Genomic DNA, 17,860 nt, shown 5'->3' on the forward strand with positions numbered 1-17,860 from the left:
GTGATTATTTAAATTTGCCTGTATGTTTACCACTTTTTTTTTTTGCTTAACATTCATTCATTCTGAGATCATTTTCATTCTTCCTAGAGTGAATCTTTGAGAATGTTCTTTAATGTGGATATACTAATTAATAGCAGTTTTATGTTTGTTTTAATCTCCAGATATCTTCAATTCACCCTTTTTGTTATTGAGAAGTCATCACTTGGTCTCTGTAGGGAATTTTTTTCCTCAAGCTCCTTGTATTTCTGTCTTTGGTGTTTACAGTTTCACTTAGAATCATCTTGGTGAGAATTCCTTATTTAATCCTACCTAGTTGGGGTTTGTCGGGGCTCCTGGATCTGAAGATAGGTATGTTTCATTAGTTCTGGAAAATCTCAGACATTCTATTTAAGTGTTTCCTTTCTCCCATTCTTTTTCTTCATTTGCAACTCCAGTGAGTTTTAAGTTAACATTTTTTATTCTTTCCTCCTGGTCTTTTAATCTCTTTAGTATCATTTATGTCTTTGTGTGCATTCTGGGTAATTTTTAAAGTAATCCTTTCTTGAGTTTCTGATTATAATTTTCATATGTTGTGTTTCATTTCTGGAAGTTCTGTTTGGCTCTTTTAAAAATTCATCTGGTTAATGGTTGTTTTTGATTGCTTAGTCTTTGGTCTTGGTTTTGATTATCTCTTACTTTAAGTGTACTTATTTTATATTTTGTATCCAATTATTCTAAAATTTGTAGTCTTTAAAAATTTTTTTTTAATTCTGCAAACCTTTGCTCATAGTAACTTCTGTCCTTATGGGTTTTATTGTGATTTTTTTATTGAGATCTCCTGTTTCTTAGAACATTGTAGCATTTCAAGAGGAGTGTGCATTTTGGGATACCTGGAAGCATCAGCCCAGAAATGTAATAAATTACTTAGCTTGGTGTTTTCTCCTGGTCAGAAAATGTGAATTTCAGAGCCCAAGCTAGGAGAATGCTGGCTTGTGGTTAAGAATTGTGAGGGGAGACTTCTCTCCTTTACCCAGAGCCAAGGCTGAGACAGTAAGATTTCCTTACAGTTCTTCCTTAAAGGGGGAAGTGAGGTTTTTCCTAATTCACCTTCTGTTGGTTTCTTGTGGAAGTTCCAAAGTTCTAAGCCATTGCTTCCCAACGCCTTTCATGTCTCTGCTAACACAGAAAATGATATTTGTAGAGCAGCACACTGGATAAACTAGGAGATTTGGAGCCCTAGATAAGAATACTACAGCTGTAGGCAACAGACTTGGGGCTCTGGCCATTCATGCACTGCTCATTTTACCTGAGAACAAGTACTGTTCTCTGTTACAAGATAGGAGGGGACATTTTGCTTAAAGGTGTAGTAAGTAAAGAGCAGGAAAATGAATGGTTAATACCATCACAGACTCTAAGTTAATGCTCTGTATCATAAAATGGTCATTCTCAAACTTTGGTTTGAGGCCCTCCTAATCTCTAATTACTGAAAACCCCAAAGAACTTTTGTTTATGTGGGTTATATTAGTATTTACCATACAAGAAAATTTTAAAATATTTTATTAAATCATTTAAAAAATAGCAGTAAAACCACAAGCTAACCACAAATATCCTTATGAAAAAATAACTATATTCCTATCCCTCAAAAAATAGATGAGAAGCACTGTTTTACATTTCTGCAAACTTTATGGTATCTCAGTTAAAATGATTGGATTCTCAGATCTGCTTCTGCATTCAGTCTGTTGCAGTACATTGTATAGATATAAAATACATAAAGGCAATCTATAATTAATAAAAAAGGGAGAACCAACCTTCTGGACCCTCTGAAAGGATCTTTAGGGACCCTTAGCGGTCCTTGGATCACATTTTGAGAACCATTGTTATATAGAAATTACAAGAGGTATAGAAATGTTTTCCCTGTTACCAGGCGTCACTTACATAGACAAGACGTTTGTACATGTAAGTTATTTTTTTTTCTTCTTTTTTTTTTTTACATTTTTATTGATTCATAATCATTTTACAGTGTTGTGTCAAATTCCAGTGTTCAGTACAATTTTTCAGTCATACATGGACATATACACACTCATTGTCACATTTTTTTCTCTGTGATTTATCATAACATGTAAGTTATTTTGATTTCAGTAGTGACTGTAAATTTAGTAGTGTTAACGTAAAGCCAAGTCATATTGATGAAATTTGAAAGGACTTGAGGATGGGTGTAGATTTGGGTATAGGTTAGGATTACGGCCAGAAATGTAGAAATTAGAGTCAAGGTGGAATAACTAGAAAGGAGTATTTAAAATTTGGAGTTGGTTTTTTAGTCATTCAGGTTGCCAGGCTGAGAATTCTGGTATCTTTATGCTTCCCCTCCCAACACCCCAGTAATGCATGATTTAATTTAATTTAAAATTGTGTAGAAGGGCTTAATGAAAACAACATTCCCTTCTTTTCCTTCTTGTCTCCTAATTCTGCTTCCTAGAGATCCCCCACCTTTAATGCATTTTGGTTTTATTTCTAAGCCCCGTATCACTAAATAATATGCTTCTTTTTTATGTATAAATTTATCAACTTTATGCATTATATTTTGATTTCTTACAGTCATGGTTAAGATTTAACCATGCTTTTCATTTTTCCTCTCATGCTTTTCATTTTTCCTCCCAAATTCGGTGATATGACTGTCTGTGTTCCTTCGTACAATATACTCCAATTCTAGTTATAGCAAAGGTAGGCAGTATCTCTAAGAATCTTAAAACTCTTGTGCTTCACTTTCTGTCTTCATCCCATCCCCCAACTTAGCTATAGTTTTCCTTGTGATAACATTTACATCATGTTCTGTAATCATAGTTTCTCTTCTGTGATTTAGGTTAATTTTAAAATTTTAAAGCAAAAACTTATTTCATCATTATGACTGTAAATAGTTTTTACTGTGGAGCCAAGTGCTGTTCTGTGATTCTAATTCCTAATGCATTCCATTTTTACAACCTGGTATCACTTAATAGAGAATCTTTCTAGGCTGAAGTTCAAATGGATTTTTCCTTTTTTACACTGTACTAATTGCTCAGCTGTGATCGTGTCTTTCCTAAAGAAGTTTCAATATTTCCTGAAGTCTTTTCATTACCTTTTAATTTTTTATTTTTTCCCCAAGTCTTGTTGATGCCTTGATTGTATGAGATTTCCCCAGGCTCCTGGTCTGCTATGTATTGTCCAGTCCTCTGTTTTTCTGGACATCTTTCTCCTGGAGATTTCTATCCATTCTTTGATTCCAACCTCATAAATCCATTTCCTTTCTGGGCCTGCTGCATGGCTGCTGACCTGGGTTTCTCTTAGGTTTGAATCCACTGTTTGCAGGATTTCTTTCTTGGTTTATTTTTTGCTGAAGTACATCTTCATGTAGCTTCCTAAGAAAAGGTATTTGGTAGGTAAACTCCTTAAACCTTGAATGTCAAAAAAAAAAAAGTTTCTTCTGCTTTAATAGTTTAGCTGGGTACAGAATTCTGTATTAATAATCATTTTCCCTTGAATTTTGAAAACTTTAGTGTTGTCCAGCCACTAGTGTTATCAATAAGTCTGGATTTTCATTTAGTTGTATGTAGGTGACCTGTTTTTCTTTTCTCTGGAGATATAAAGGGTTTTTTTGTCTTGAGGTGTTGTGAAATGCCGTGTGTCTCTAGGTGGTATTCTTTCATTCTGTTTTGTACTCTGTAGACCCTTTGAATTTGAAAATATGTGCCTCCCATCAAGAGTGGGAAATTTTATTTCTTAATTGCTTCCATCTGCTTTTTTCCTTGTCTCTAGAATTCCTTCTTGTTATTCTCTCTCTTTTCTTTTGTAGTTTTCATGCCTTTAACTCATCTGTGTCCCTCAACTTTATCTCCTAACTAGTGTAAAAGTTCTTGTTTTATGGATACAAATTCAAGTTTTTGAAAATTCTTATCTGTTGCTTTGAGATACCCATTTCCCCTAGGGTCATTCTTACTTCTTTTGCAATTTATAATAAGCTTTCTTCAAATATCTGGTGATTTTGTTAAGACTTCTGGCTGGCTTCATTTTTTAGTAATCAGGTGGGGAGCTGACCATTATTAACCTTCTCAAGTCCAGATATAGAAAGGGTATTTTTACTCTTTAATATTAGTAATTTCCTAAATACTTTTTCTTTTCCCCCCAAGAGAAATACCCTTCCATTTTATGTCTGATTCTTTCTTAAACTTTCATGCACTTGCTGTTTGTATATGTTTGTTTCATGATTTATTATCTAGTTTGTCCCAGTTTAAAACTGACCAAGGCTGTTATTATATCTAAATAAAAGCTTCTGCTTTACTAATTGCTTAGTAAATGCAAAATCTCATATTTCACGAATGTATTTTTATGGCATAAGATTTGGGTTATTATTTTTTGTCATGTTTTGTTTAAGAAAGTATTTAAAGACAGTTAAGCCTTACATTTTATGTAGGGGTATAATTTACCACCTTTTATTCTAACACTTCAGACTAGCCAAAAGCCTTGATTTGAACTATTTCAAATTAAAACTAATTTTACATAAACTAAATTGAATTTGATTTGACCTGAATTTTTAAAAATTAGTTTACTTACTTAGGCGTGGCTACTTGATCTTTAATTGAATTGATATGGTTCAGTCTGCTCGTCTACATCATGTAAAAGGCAGTTTTTCTAAGGAAATTTGAAATTGGAAGAGACTTTTCTAGATGGGTCTAAGATAACAAACCAGAGAATCTTTATTCTGAACATCAGTTAGCTGCTCTAGCCCTTGACCACCTGGGAATTGGGACTGGATCATTATTTTTCATGATGCTTTGGCAGAGGATGTGGTTCCAGCCCAGATGATGGGTAGGGACCTGGATATTCAGAGGAGAGTTAGGTTAAGCAGCCCTACAGATGTATATGGTAATTGCTAAATGCACTGACATCTTTTTTATATAGTTCCTAGGGTGTGTGACTATAAAATTTATTCTTCAAACTAAGACATGTAAGAAAGAGAAAAATACTATTAATTATGCTGGGGTAGTAGACATAAACCAGAGCACAAGATCCTTCCTGAATCACATAGATTTTTAAGGATCAGAGGCAGCATAAGTCAATTTGCCTGCCTAGTGTAGTTGACATTCCTATCTCATTCCCACCTTTGCTTTTTATCCTATAGGACACATTTGGGATACCAAGAAATGTGAACAGATATTTGATAAAGAATAGTAGGATCAGTGGAAACAGTATAGGAATTCAAGACTGTCTGAATTATTATGTAACCAAAACCCCTTCTTATGCAGCGCAGTCTGGGTGCGTGAAATCTTACCAGTAAATGTTGAATACAAGTTTTGCAGAACTGGTGTATTTATATTTTAAACATAATTCTATTTCTCAGTTCTAGGAATTTTGAAGAAACGTTACTGGAATTTTTCTTAAGAATGTGGAATTATCCATAGAAAATGTCAGTCCCCAACCAATTTCCCACTATTACAATTTAAACTTCCCTTTTCCTGTCTTATAATTGGCATATATATAGAAAATGTTAGCTAATTTTACAATCAAAATGTGGGAAACCTCATCCAAATAGAAATTATAAGAGTTTCTTTGGACTCTGTTCTAAGTTTTTGTTTTTTTTTCTTTTTCATATTGGGCTGAAATCTGCCACCCCTCCATCCATTGGTTCTAGTTCTGTTCTCTGGAGCAGCATGGAGTAAGTCTCTTCTATTAGAAGGCAGCTATCATATCTTCCAAAGTCGCCTTTTCTAGACTCAATGTCCCCAGGTCCTCTACTTTTTATATGAAATCATAGCCATACTTACAAGCTTCATATTGATTCCCTTTGAACACATCTTAATTATCAGTGTTTCATAATACAGTTGAAATATGATGGCCCCAAATTTCAATTCTGTGCCCCCTTTTTTATGGTATTGTGCATACCAGTGAAGAATACCCTATACTATAACCCATGAATCAGACACTCTGTTTTATTAATGCAGCTTCAGCTTATGTCAGGAATTTTTTTTCTTAGCTGTTCTTAACTGTTGGCTCATATTAAAACTTATGATCAGCTAAAACCTGTCCACTAAATAACTGTTAGGGCTCTCCTTTTTTTAGAAGGCATTTCTGCCTTAGTAATATAGCTTTAGCAAGTGATTGTGAGTGTATTACTCAGAAAGCCTGAGTTCTAAAACAACAAAGTCATTTTCATATGCTAACATCTGTGGGCCTGGTTTTATGTGACATAAGCTCTCCATTTAGAAATTAAACATTATTCTAAGAGCTTTAGCTGAAAATTCCATTTGATTCATAGTTTTGGAGAATATTTTTGTTTCTTTGAGGTTTAAATGGTTATGAGTGCAAAGCATCTGACTTAGGTCTCCTTTTGCAACATGTGCTACATTTTTAAGAGAAAAATAAATGTGTATAATGAAGTGCTGCCTATAACCTCGAAAATATGTCTAAAATAATAGATATTCCATTGTAAATTCTGTACCTTAGAGGAGGATTTCTCAACCTTAGCACTGTTGACATTCTTTGGATAATTCTTTGTTGTGGATAGCTGTCCTTTGTAGGATATATAGCAGTATCACTGGCCTCTACCCACTGAATACCAGTAGCACACATCACCACCTCCTCCTCTGCAGTTTGACCATCAAAAGTATCTCCAGACATGGCCAAACGTCTCCTTGAGGGCAGAATCTCCCCTAGTTGAGAACCACCGCCTTAGAGCATCAGAAGTATTTCTTAAGTCATCTGGATAATAGTTTCTACCTTAAATGTTTTCCATAACTAGAGTTAGAACACAATATTTTTCTTAATATGATTTCTTTGTATAGGTTTTTTAACACAATGGAACATAATAAAGAACTTTACATACAACAAATACTTTTTAAAATTCCTAGTTGGATCAATTTTTTCTTTTCTTCCTAATCTACTTCTTATCCCAGTTTGTCATCCCTACTTTGTGATATGATCTTTGATCTGAAACATAATATGTGTGACTAATTCACTGAGATTAAGGAATGAAAAATTATACAACAATAAAGATAGGCTATTGATTAGGTGGTTTATTAAGCTCAAATACCTGTTCTTTTGTAGTCTGTGATTAAATTGCTGGAAAATGTGCTTTTGATTTAAGTTGATTAAACTCCTAGATTTTAAAATTAAATTGTGTTATGTTTACTCTTCTACTCCACAATATAGCCAGCAGCCAGCCTCGGGTGTAGCCTACTCTCATCCAACTACAGTTGCTAGCTACACTGTCCATCAGGCTCCAGTAGCTGCTCACACAGTTACTGCTGCCTATGCACCAGCAGCCGCCACAGTTGCAGTTGCCAGGCCTGCTCCAGTAGCTGTTGCAGCTGCTGCAACAGCTGCTGCTTATGGAGGTTACCCCACTGCACACACAGCAACCGACTATGGTTATACCCAGAGGCAACAAGAAGCACCTCCACCACCACCCCCAGCTACTACACAGAACTACCAGGTAAGGAAACTACTGCTTTCAATAGCCTTGTCATACAGGCTTCAGTGGCCTCAGTATTTGATATAATGTTCAAACCAATACTTTTCAAACTTAGGTCTTCCAAAATAGACCTCTAATGATAGAGAAAAGTGAATGTATATTCCTAGTTAATTTGGGGGCATACTCCAAGCATTGTTTCCTTGCAGTGAATTTTATATTAACAATCCCCTAGTCTATTTTATATCTATGTTTGCTTTAATTTTTTAAAAAATACATTAATTACTGGTTAAATATTTTAGTTGTATCCCAAGTTTTTGAGAAAAATTAAGACATGGGATCTCCTGCCCCTCTTTTGTATTCTAGCATTATTTTATCCACTTGTAACACCCGTACGTCTCCTATATTAAGAACCGTGAGCCTATGGGGACAAATTACTTTCAGGTTTCTTGATGCTTATCTGTTGACTACATGTACCTTCTTCCCCTCAAGGTTTTCTTTCTTAGTATGTAGCAAATCTATCCTGCTCTTAATTCATCTGATTGCTTCTTATTAGGTTTATGGGGATGTAAAGATCTGATTTCTTTATAATAATATAATTCTCTTTATGTCTACTATGACACTGAATTACTACTTACTTATTTATTTAAATTTGATCCTAATTCCTTTAGCCCATTTTTTTGTTTGTTTGCTTTTAGGATCAGGTTTTTAAACTTTGGTTCTTCAGGCTTTGCCTGGTTTTTAAATTTTCTTTCTAAAGTATAAGGATTTAAGTAAGAAGTTGCTATATGAATCAACAATATTAATATTTTCTGTTAATATTTAGCAAGTTACTAAACTCAGAATTCCTTTGACATGTGTGATTGTTTTCATTATGTCCAGAGACAGAATAATAAATTCCATTGTTTTTAATAGAGTGTATGAAGCCCATCATTTTCTGGGCCCTGTGTACTACTTCAGCTTTTCCACTGCATACCTTTCCACCCACCCCTCCGCACTATATGCAGTGCCAAAATTCACCCAGCTCACCTTGATCTTCGTTGCCTTGGAGATTTATATATGGCGTTTCTTTCTCCTGGAACCTCTGTTGCCTTTCCTCCACCTAGGAGCTCCTAGTCATCAGTATGTTAATGAATAGTAGTAAATAAGGAAGAATGAAGAGAAAGCTGGAGCAGTCACAAAGCTTAGAACACCCAGGTGTTCTTTACTGTGGGATCCCTCTTTAAGGCAAATCTGCCATGCATTTTTTAATAAAATTAATTTTTTTAATGCTTATTTTTAAATGTTTCGGTGATTTTTCTGATCATAAAAGTTAAGCATGCTACTCGAAACGATTTTGTCTTTATTCGGTGAAGTCCAAAATGATTCCCATTTGTATCGAATTGGACTCTTCCATCTACTTTCATATATATCAGTTAGGTTTTTGTTCTCCTTTATTGCATTTTTTATGTAATGAAAATGGGTTTTTTTTTTTTCCTGCCATCTCACTCACAGAAGATTTTCCTTCTCTTTATTTAGGACTCATACTCATATGTAAGATCCACAGCCCCTGCTGTTGCTTATGATAGTAAGCAGTACTACCAGCAACCAACAGCAACTGCTGCTGCTGTAGCTGCTGCCGCCCAGCCCCAGCCTTCTGTTGCCGAGACCTACTATCAGACAGGTGGGTCATATTAAAACACACTTTCATTGTACACTATTGAAACGTATTATTCAAGGTGTTTTTAAACAGCGATACGCTTTTGAATCCATCTAAACTCATTGTCTTATGTTACCTTAAGAAGCATATTCTTCTCTTTCTCAGCAGGAATGCCTTTGAATCCCAAAGAAATAAGACCACGGAGGCAATTCATAATCTTGCCCTTCTCTCCTGGAAATATATTTCATTTCTGGTCTTTGTTATAGTTCTTTTCCTGCTGAAATAAACTGTACAAAAGAAGTGCGGCAATAACTTCTGGCTGTCTTCTCTTTGCCAGAAATGATCAGAATACCTGCTGACTGCCTTTAACTAGTGGAGACCCTAGAGTGGTCTCCGTTTTGTGGGCTTATATTTTTAATTCATCTTTCTCTCATTTGTAATGACAGCTGGTTCTGTTACCAGCCACAGATATGACAGTATATATTGATGGTTCAAGTGTAGGTGGTGGTTTGTTTGCAAATAAGCCTACATATTTGTAATATTTAAAAGATGGATTTTTTCCATAGAGATTTAATTGCAGGCTTTTAAAACAAAGCTCTCTGAATTCTGAAAAGTAGAAATCTTTATTTTTAGACGATCATGAGAGTGTGCATAGAGCCTTGGATTATGAAAGAGAATTGGTTTCTAGCTCTGACATTACCACTAACATGGACAAGTGGTTTTTACCTTATTTCATTTCTGTTCTTTTATTTGTGAATGGGGTAGTTGACTTAGGTTTTTCTAGGGTACTTTTAATTTGGGGGGGGTGATTAGGTTTATTTATTTTTTTTAGAGGAGGTACTGGGGATTGAACCCACAACCTCATGCATGCTAAGCATGCATCCTACCATTCGAGCTATACCCTCCCCCCTTACGATACTTTTAGTAATAAGGTTTTATGAGTTCCTTGAAAAGGGTTTTAAAATATTTTGAATTATAATGACCTTGACTTTTTTTTTTAATAGTCTCTTTCTTAATTTGTGGGTATAGTGATCTCTAATGAACTTCCTGATTAATTACCAGGGTTAGATAGATTGTGCTTAACAGTACTGAGTTACCAGAGTCAGAAGACCTTCATGTAGTCTAAGCTCTGATATTGACCATGTGACTTTTGTAAATCATTTAGCTCTTGGACATTAGGTTTTTCTTGTAAAATGTTGTCCTCATCTGTATGTTGTGTGGATCAAACGTCATACTATATGTAGATAAAAGTTTTTTAATCTCTTTAAGTGCTATTTATTTAAGGTACCTTTATTTAACTAAGCATAAAATGAATTTGGCCCCTGCTATTGAGACCTTTGTCAGAAAATTACATTTGTATGCTTCAGTGATCATCAATAAGGGATTAATTTTTAATTTAGTGATAATAAGGCTCATAAGATTCTTAAAGTATACCTTTGTTTTGAATATGGTGAAAGGCAGCAGAAAGTTTATCAGAGACATTACTGGTATCCACTTAAGAACAGCTGAACTCAAGCTGTTGACATCTGAAGAATTAAGTCAGTAGCACCTTGAGGGTAGTAATTAGATTGAAGTTTACTATGGGTAAATCAGTGAACTGCAGTGAATGATACATGGACAAGTTCTGTGTAATTAAACATTGAAAACATTACTGTGTCTTGAATTATACTCTGAGACTCTCTCCTGTTCACAATATTAAGCATAACTCTCAAGTAGACTGACGACTGACTAGCCCAAATACATACACACACGCCCCTTTCCTAAAAACTTTCTTAATAACATGTTTTAAGTAGTACTGGTATTTCAATTAGTGGTAAATTTTTCACAATGAGCCATTTTGGAAATGTGTAAAAACCGTCTAGGAAGGGGTAGTAAATGGATTTATATAGATGTTATATTTTATTCATTTGCTAATAAAAATTTTACCCCTTTTACCAAGAAGAAATTGCTAGCATAAAATTTACGGTTAATGATGTTTACATTTATTTTTTCTAGTTTTCAAGGATATTGGTAACAGTAACAATAGAGGTTCACCCTTCTAATTTTCTGATGTCTCTTTCCCAATTTAGCCCCTAAAGCAGGTTATAGCCAAGGTGCAACTCAATATACACAAGCCCAGCAAACTCGACAAGTGACAGCCATAAAACCAGCCACACCAAGTCCAGCTACCACTACTTTCTCTATTTATCCTGTATCCTCCACCGTACAGCCAGTAGCAGCTGCAGCTACTGTGGTGCCATCCTATACCCAGAGTGCTACTTATAGTACCACGGCAGTTACTTATTCTGGTAAGGCGGATAAACTATTTAAATGAGTAAGCAAATTAGAAAGAGATGCACCAAGAAACTGTCTTGATTTTCTCTGGAGTGATCTTGCTCCCAGTAGCCAGAACTGAATTGATTGATAGGTTAATACAAGTATATGTGCATAATGTGACAAGTGAACCATATTCTAAGTTGTGTGCTTTTTGTTTTTTGTTTTTAAAGGCAGGAAATTTTAGCAGAATATGAAATGCCCTTTGGGCATTTGAAAGCTTGGGCCTAGCATTGCCATTAGAGAAAATAACACCTAGTATTTTACAGGGTCATTTCCTATCTGACTTTTCCGAGTGGATTTGAAAAATCAAGGTTAACTTCAGGAAACACCTCTAACAAATTGTTTACATTGTTTATTTCAGCCCTCAAGGAGCTATTTCTTCATATTTATTTATCAAGAAGATATTGGGTGGCCTTTATAAACATCTGTAAAATGATGGTTATATAACACACGTCTCTTGGAAGGACAGAATAGCTTTATTTTCCCTAAATAATTGTATATTTTCCATGGAGAAGAATAATCAGTCACTAAAACTGTGTTGCTGTGCTCACTGCTCTTCCTAATTTCCAGTGGAAGTACTTTATAGCATTGCAATGATAAAAACCATATATTACTTTTTTGAAGACACTTAGCCTTGTACTACTGTACGGTTTGTTGTTGTTTTGCATTTTATTTATTCCTTAAGACAGTGTGTCTTGTTCCACAGAGGATTTAAGGTGACTTAGGCAATTTCAGTTTTTACCTCGTGATGTTTTGTAGTGTCTTGGATATTAGAAGTCTAGCTACTGAATTTTAAAAATATTTTTTTATTTCTCAGAGGTTTGTTTTTGTTTGTTTGTTTGTTTGTTTTTTGTCTCTTACCCTGTTATCACATGCTGTACTGTATGCTAGGATACAATGTTGAATCAGGCAGGCATGGAATGTTTGGAATTAGCAGTTTGTTGTGGCTGAAATGAAGGATATATAGGGTAAATATCAGAAGAGGCTAGAAATGTCAGTGTGGAAAGCCTTAGAATCTGCTGTGGTGTCTGTCTGCGTCTTGTGGGCAGACAGGGTGCCAAAGAGATCTCAAGAAAGGGAGCAATGAATGCAGGTTTGTAAGTTAAGACAACCACGTGAAAATGAGCTGGAGTCAAATGTTATTATTCCTAGATCTGTCATTCAGATTGCCTAGGTACAGCTTTTTTGCCCCTATCTGATTAACTGGTTACAGCTGTAAACAGAATTATTTCAATGAAATCTGATTGGGCACTTTAAAATTAAAAAAGTCTACATTATCTTTAACAACATAAGGAGTACGATAATATCCTTTCTTGTTCCTTGTTTCTCCTTTACATGTACTCTTTTTATGTCTCTGTCCTTTGCCCTTTGTCTCTCAGTTGCTTGACTATACCTTACACAGAATTAAAATAATTATTTTTATTTACTGCTTTATTACATGAGTAATAAATAATTTTGACAGATTAAAAAAGGAGAAAAATTAAATTACTGGACATCTACCCTCCAAACACTAACTACTATTACCATTTTATTTTTTTTAACATTTTTTATTGATTTATAATCATTTTACAATGTTGTGTCAAATTCCAGTGTTCAGCACAATTTTTCAGTCATTCATGGACATATACACACTCATTGTCACATTTTTTTCTCTGTGATTTATCATAACATTTTGTGTATATTTCCCTGTGCTATACAGTGTAATCTTGTTTATCTATTCTACAATTTTGAAATCCCAGTCTATCCCTTCCCACCCTCTACTCCCCTGGTAACCAACTATTAACATTTTAGTACATGTCTTTCTATACTTTTCTTCCATGGGAATATGCATATATAAACATCATGATTTCTTTATAAAATTGGATTTGTCTTCTATGTACTATTGTGTAAACTGCTTTCTTCATTGTGGATGCCTTTTCTTGTCACTAAGTGTAGAGATACACCATTCCTTAGTTCATGATTTTCCCAACTATGGAAAATTTTAATTCTGTAGAAAAGTTGAAAAAAAATAGTACAACAAATGTCTATAATACCATTTACCTAGATTTACCAATTATTATTTTGTCACATTCACTTTGCTCTCTTAAAACATTTCCAAATGATTCAGCAGTGTAATAAGTTGCGGGTGACATGGTACTTTGCCTGGAATTCTTCCACATGTATTTCCTAAGAATCGAGACATTCTTTTATATAGCCACAATGCAAATATCATAAAAAGGAATTGGACATGGATATTATCTAGTAAGTTTCTCCAGTTCACAAATGTCTCTTATGGCTGGGCTTTCTGTGTGGTTGGTATATTTGTGTTTGTGCTTTGTTTTAAATTCAGGATCCAGTCAAGGATTATTGGTTGTATTTGGTTGTTAGTTTCAGTTTCCTTTAATGTAGAATAACCCTATTTTTATCTTGTGTCTCATGGCCTTCATGTTTTTGAAATGTTCAGTCCAGTTGAGTTGTAGAATATCCTACAGTCTGGATTTATCTGATTTCTTTATGTTTAGATTCTGGCAGCTTTTTAATTAATAAAACAGCTTTGTAAACATTCCATTTCATCACATTGGGTGCACATAACAGATGCAGTTTATTCCTTATTGATGATGCCAAGTATAATCACTGATTAAAGTGGTAACTAACAGATTTTTGCATTGTAAAGATAGCTTTTTCCATTTGTAATTAACCAAGTAATCTGTGGGCCTGTTACCCAACCACCTTTCTCTCCATGGTGTTTGATCCTTTGAAAAGCTCGGTAACTGAATAAAGTTTTACAGTGGTGAATGTAAAATCCTTTTACTAAGAGTCAGTGTAAAAGGATTTGGATTCTTAGGTGATCTTCCCTAAAGAAGAGTCCCCTCACTTCTTTTTTTAGTATTAGTATGGGCTCCTTTTTTATTCAGTCTAATATAACCCATTGCTTTCATTTTTCTTTTTGAGATACACAGTGTCCCAAATTTAGCCACTGGGATCCTTTTCAAGCCAGCTCTGGGTCTTTTGAACTTGGCTTCATTAGTTTCTGAGTACTTCTTTCCTTTCCTGTAAAATGACATGTTGCTCTCTCTGATTCACCATTGTATCCCTAGTGCCCAGCATAGCATTTGACATAGGGTAAGAGATTAAAAAAAAAAATCTCTGAGAAATGAAAAAAAATTTTAAACTCAGTAGCTAGACCTCTAACACCCAAGCTACAGCAAAACATCAAGAAGTAAGAACTGAAATTGTCCATAACACCTCAAATCCTCCATGGAACAAAACATAATTAAGGAATAAATAAAATGCAGAACAATAACAAACCATACACTTCTAGCCTTTCCTGCCCTGGACTCACAATCAGCCAGGTCACAAAGGAGTCATGATTCCCTGTATGGAAGTGCTATTTAGAAACCAAGATCTGTGCTTAGAAAAACATAGTTTTTAATGACTACATACTGTTTTACTGTGTATTTTTAAGTTTCTATTTTAGGACATTTATTTTCATATTAAGGAAAAACTAAAAACAACACTGAGTAAGATAATCCTTTTATGTGAAGATTTGTGTATTTGCCAGTTGTTTCCCTAGGATGAATTCCTAAATTTGAAACTGTTTTATCAAAGAGTATGCATTTTTTTTTAAATATGTGATGCACAATATGAAATTGCCATTCAGAGAGATCATTGTTAGGGCTTTTGAGTTCTGTATCTGTAGTTTTATATCAGCTACAGCTTGAGTAGGCTATTCTTTTTATCTCATTGAGTTCTAGAGTTTTGGTACCTATTAAATGGTGACTTGTGACATGATTTACTGCAAAAATGATAGTTTTTGTTTGGGATATCGTACCTTTAAAAATGATATTTCAACTGTTACAATTAACTAATTTATATGTAATAAAAATAGTTTTTAAGTGAAACTGTTGTAGCATTCAAAAATTGAACTTTTACTTCATTTAGAGACACAACCTTATGTTTATTTTCCCATAATGCTATACAAAATAAAGTATATTTGCTAGTAGTCACAGGAAATTTAAAGGTGTTCCTTAGCAGAGTTCTAGAACTTTCAGCCTACCTTCCAGTTTATGCTGTGATTTTTCAAAAAATAAATAGTAAGCTATAAATAAGCTTACCTTTTATTAGTTTTAGACTATGTGTGTGCAAATGAAGGTTATTATGTACATATTAGCTTAACATGTGATTTCTGATGCTTGAATAACTGTTTAAAGGACCTTACAATCTCTTAGCCTCAGTTTTCTCACCTGTAAAACAAGTGTAGTAATACCTGCAGAATCTATTTTATAGATCTGTCCTGAGACTTCACTGTATCTGGAACCACTGCCTCTCATAGTGTAGATTCTCAATTTTTAAAAAACCTAGAAGTCCTGATTGTCCAGTGTAGTAGGATGCTGCCCCTTATTCTGCTCTATTTTCTTACCATGTAATTCATAAACATAAATATAAGAGGCATGCTTATAATTCCTACACACAACAACTAGTCATTTGGAAAAGTTCAGTTAATGGAGATTTCATGTAAAAACTGTGGTCCTAACCAGTAATAATCCACAAGTAGCTTTGGTATTTTTTAAATTGGCCAATTTTACAGTGTTCAAAGAGCAAAATTTAAACTGTACATGTTTCTGCCTGTAAATTTGAAAGCATTTGTCTGTGAGCTTAATTATATTCTTTCATCACATTCTTCAGTAATAGAGGACACTGGTAGTAATGACAAGTAAAGAGTTCAGTGATCTGTAGAATTTTTGTTTTAACCAATTATATCCATTGTTTTCTAATTTTTAAAAATCTGGTCATATGTTTATTACTGATATGTTTACTTGTTTCTTCCTGTTTTCATTTTTAGATATTTTCTTCTCTTTCTACATTTTCTATATTCGTATCTTCATGAGCATTTTTATAATTTAATAACCTGACATAAAAATCTAGGAAGGCTTTTCATGAAAATTGCCCAACTACTGTCTTGAATATGTCCAGTTTCAGACCCTTAAGATATATTGGAATCAGTGGGTCATAAGTCTTTACTTTTCAGTATAGCAGTCTGCATTTGAGATATCAAGAAGTTAAGTTTTTCTTAAGTAGTTCTTCTGTGCCATCGTGGCAACTAGGAATCCCACTCTTGAGCCTTACTTGACTCTTTGCCCACTCATTTCTACTTTTAGAGAAAAAGGGTGATAATTAGGGAGTCCAGCAAATTTCCAGAGATCTTAGTTCAGAAGGCAGTAAGTTTTCCAGTATTGAGGTAGGCTAAATCAGCAACTTTGTCAAATATAAAGCTTTTATAGATTTTTAAATAGATTTTTATAGATTTTTAAATCTATAAACCACTGAACATAAACAGTATGTGTATATTATGTCAATAACTAGCTTAATGTGCTTGTTCATCAAAGACTTTGAACAATGGAAATGGATAGAATCCATACATTTGATCAGAAAATTCAGTGCTTTTTTCTCTTTTGGAAGATGAGAACCAGTATATTTGGTTTTTTATTCCAGAATCTTTTATCTGATGTTCTGTTCATTCATCTGAATTCCAGCCTCACATCGTAGACTTCTACTAAGCTTTATTCACTTTGCCTCTTCAAACAGCTTCTGTCAGCTCCTTGCTTTTATTGGTTGTACAACCCATCAGTCAGTTACTGGGATTCAAAGTCTTGGTGTCACCTTGTGTGTTTTCCTCTTTCATATCTTTTATCCTGTAAGCCACCAAATGTGTAAAAGCTTACTTTCATGACTTTTTTTTTTTTTTTTCCTGTCTAGTAACCTAATTCAAACTCTTCCTCAAATCCAACACTTCCCAAATGGTATTCAGAGGAATTCTACTTGGGGAAATATAACAGGTTGTGTAATCAACCATATATGTTTATCAGACACCCTGTCACATTCCTCCACTGAACTATAGCCTTTCATGAAAACAAGGACCAAATCTTATGCTTTATATCCTCACCACATCTGGCACGTATTGAGTAAACACTTTGTTGATTGATGTAGAAGGAAGATAAATGAGACTTTTTTCCTTTTGTGAGATATACTTTGTCAGTATGGTCATGTAAAGCTGTCTTCATTAGCAGAATTTATTGAGTCTAAATTCAAAACATTTATCTTGGCCTCTTCCAGTTATGTAACATAATCTTTGTTTGATTTTATTTGTAAGGTACGTCTTATTCAGGTTATGAAGCAGCAGTCTATTCGGCTGCGTCCTCCTACTACCAACAGCAGCAGCAGCAACAGAAGCAGGCAGCGGCGGCGGCTGCGGCCGCTGCTGCAACAGCTGCCTGGACAGGGACCACCTTTACTAAAAAAGCACCATTCCAAAATAAACAACTGAAACCAAAACAGCCTCCCAAACCACCCCAAATTCACTATTGTGATGTCTGTAAGATCAGCTGTGCTGGACCACAGGTACTTATGTTATATGTTTAACCATAAGTCTTAAGTGATTATTTTTGATAATTATGTATGGTTAATATTCTAACTCTAAAGCCTACAAAGAAGGCTTACATTTTCTC

At 34.4% G+C, this 17,860-nt stretch overlaps 1 protein-coding gene across 4 annotated transcripts in view; it reads left to right on the plus strand.

The window, feature by feature from the left end:
• The window catches only part of ZFR (zinc finger RNA binding protein), a 74,180-nt gene that overhangs the window by 10,598 nt on the left and 45,722 nt on the right, over nt 1-17,860 (plus strand). For 2 of the 4 annotated variants that reach the window (XR_012071544.1, XM_072958808.1), the window contains exons 3-7: nt 5,645-5,668; nt 7,162-7,444; nt 8,939-9,083; nt 11,129-11,347; nt 17,506-17,753. Coding sequence is in view for 2 of the 4 variants with exons in the window: in XM_072958808.1 (XP_072814909.1) it covers nt 5,645-5,668; nt 7,162-7,444; nt 8,939-9,083; nt 11,129-11,347; nt 17,506-17,753 (919 nt within the window). In the remaining 2 variants the exon portion in view is untranslated. The remainder of the gene's footprint in view (nt 1-5,644; nt 5,669-7,161; nt 7,445-8,938; nt 9,084-11,128; nt 11,348-17,505; nt 17,754-17,860) is intronic. The other 2 variants (XR_012071545.1, XM_072958809.1) reach the window with 1 other exon arrangement.

Source organism: Vicugna pacos, chromosome 3 (genome assembly GCF_048564905.1).
Source record: "Vicugna pacos chromosome 3, VicPac4, whole genome shotgun sequence".
Classification (NCBI taxonomy): domain Eukaryota; kingdom Metazoa; phylum Chordata; class Mammalia; order Artiodactyla; family Camelidae; genus Vicugna; species Vicugna pacos.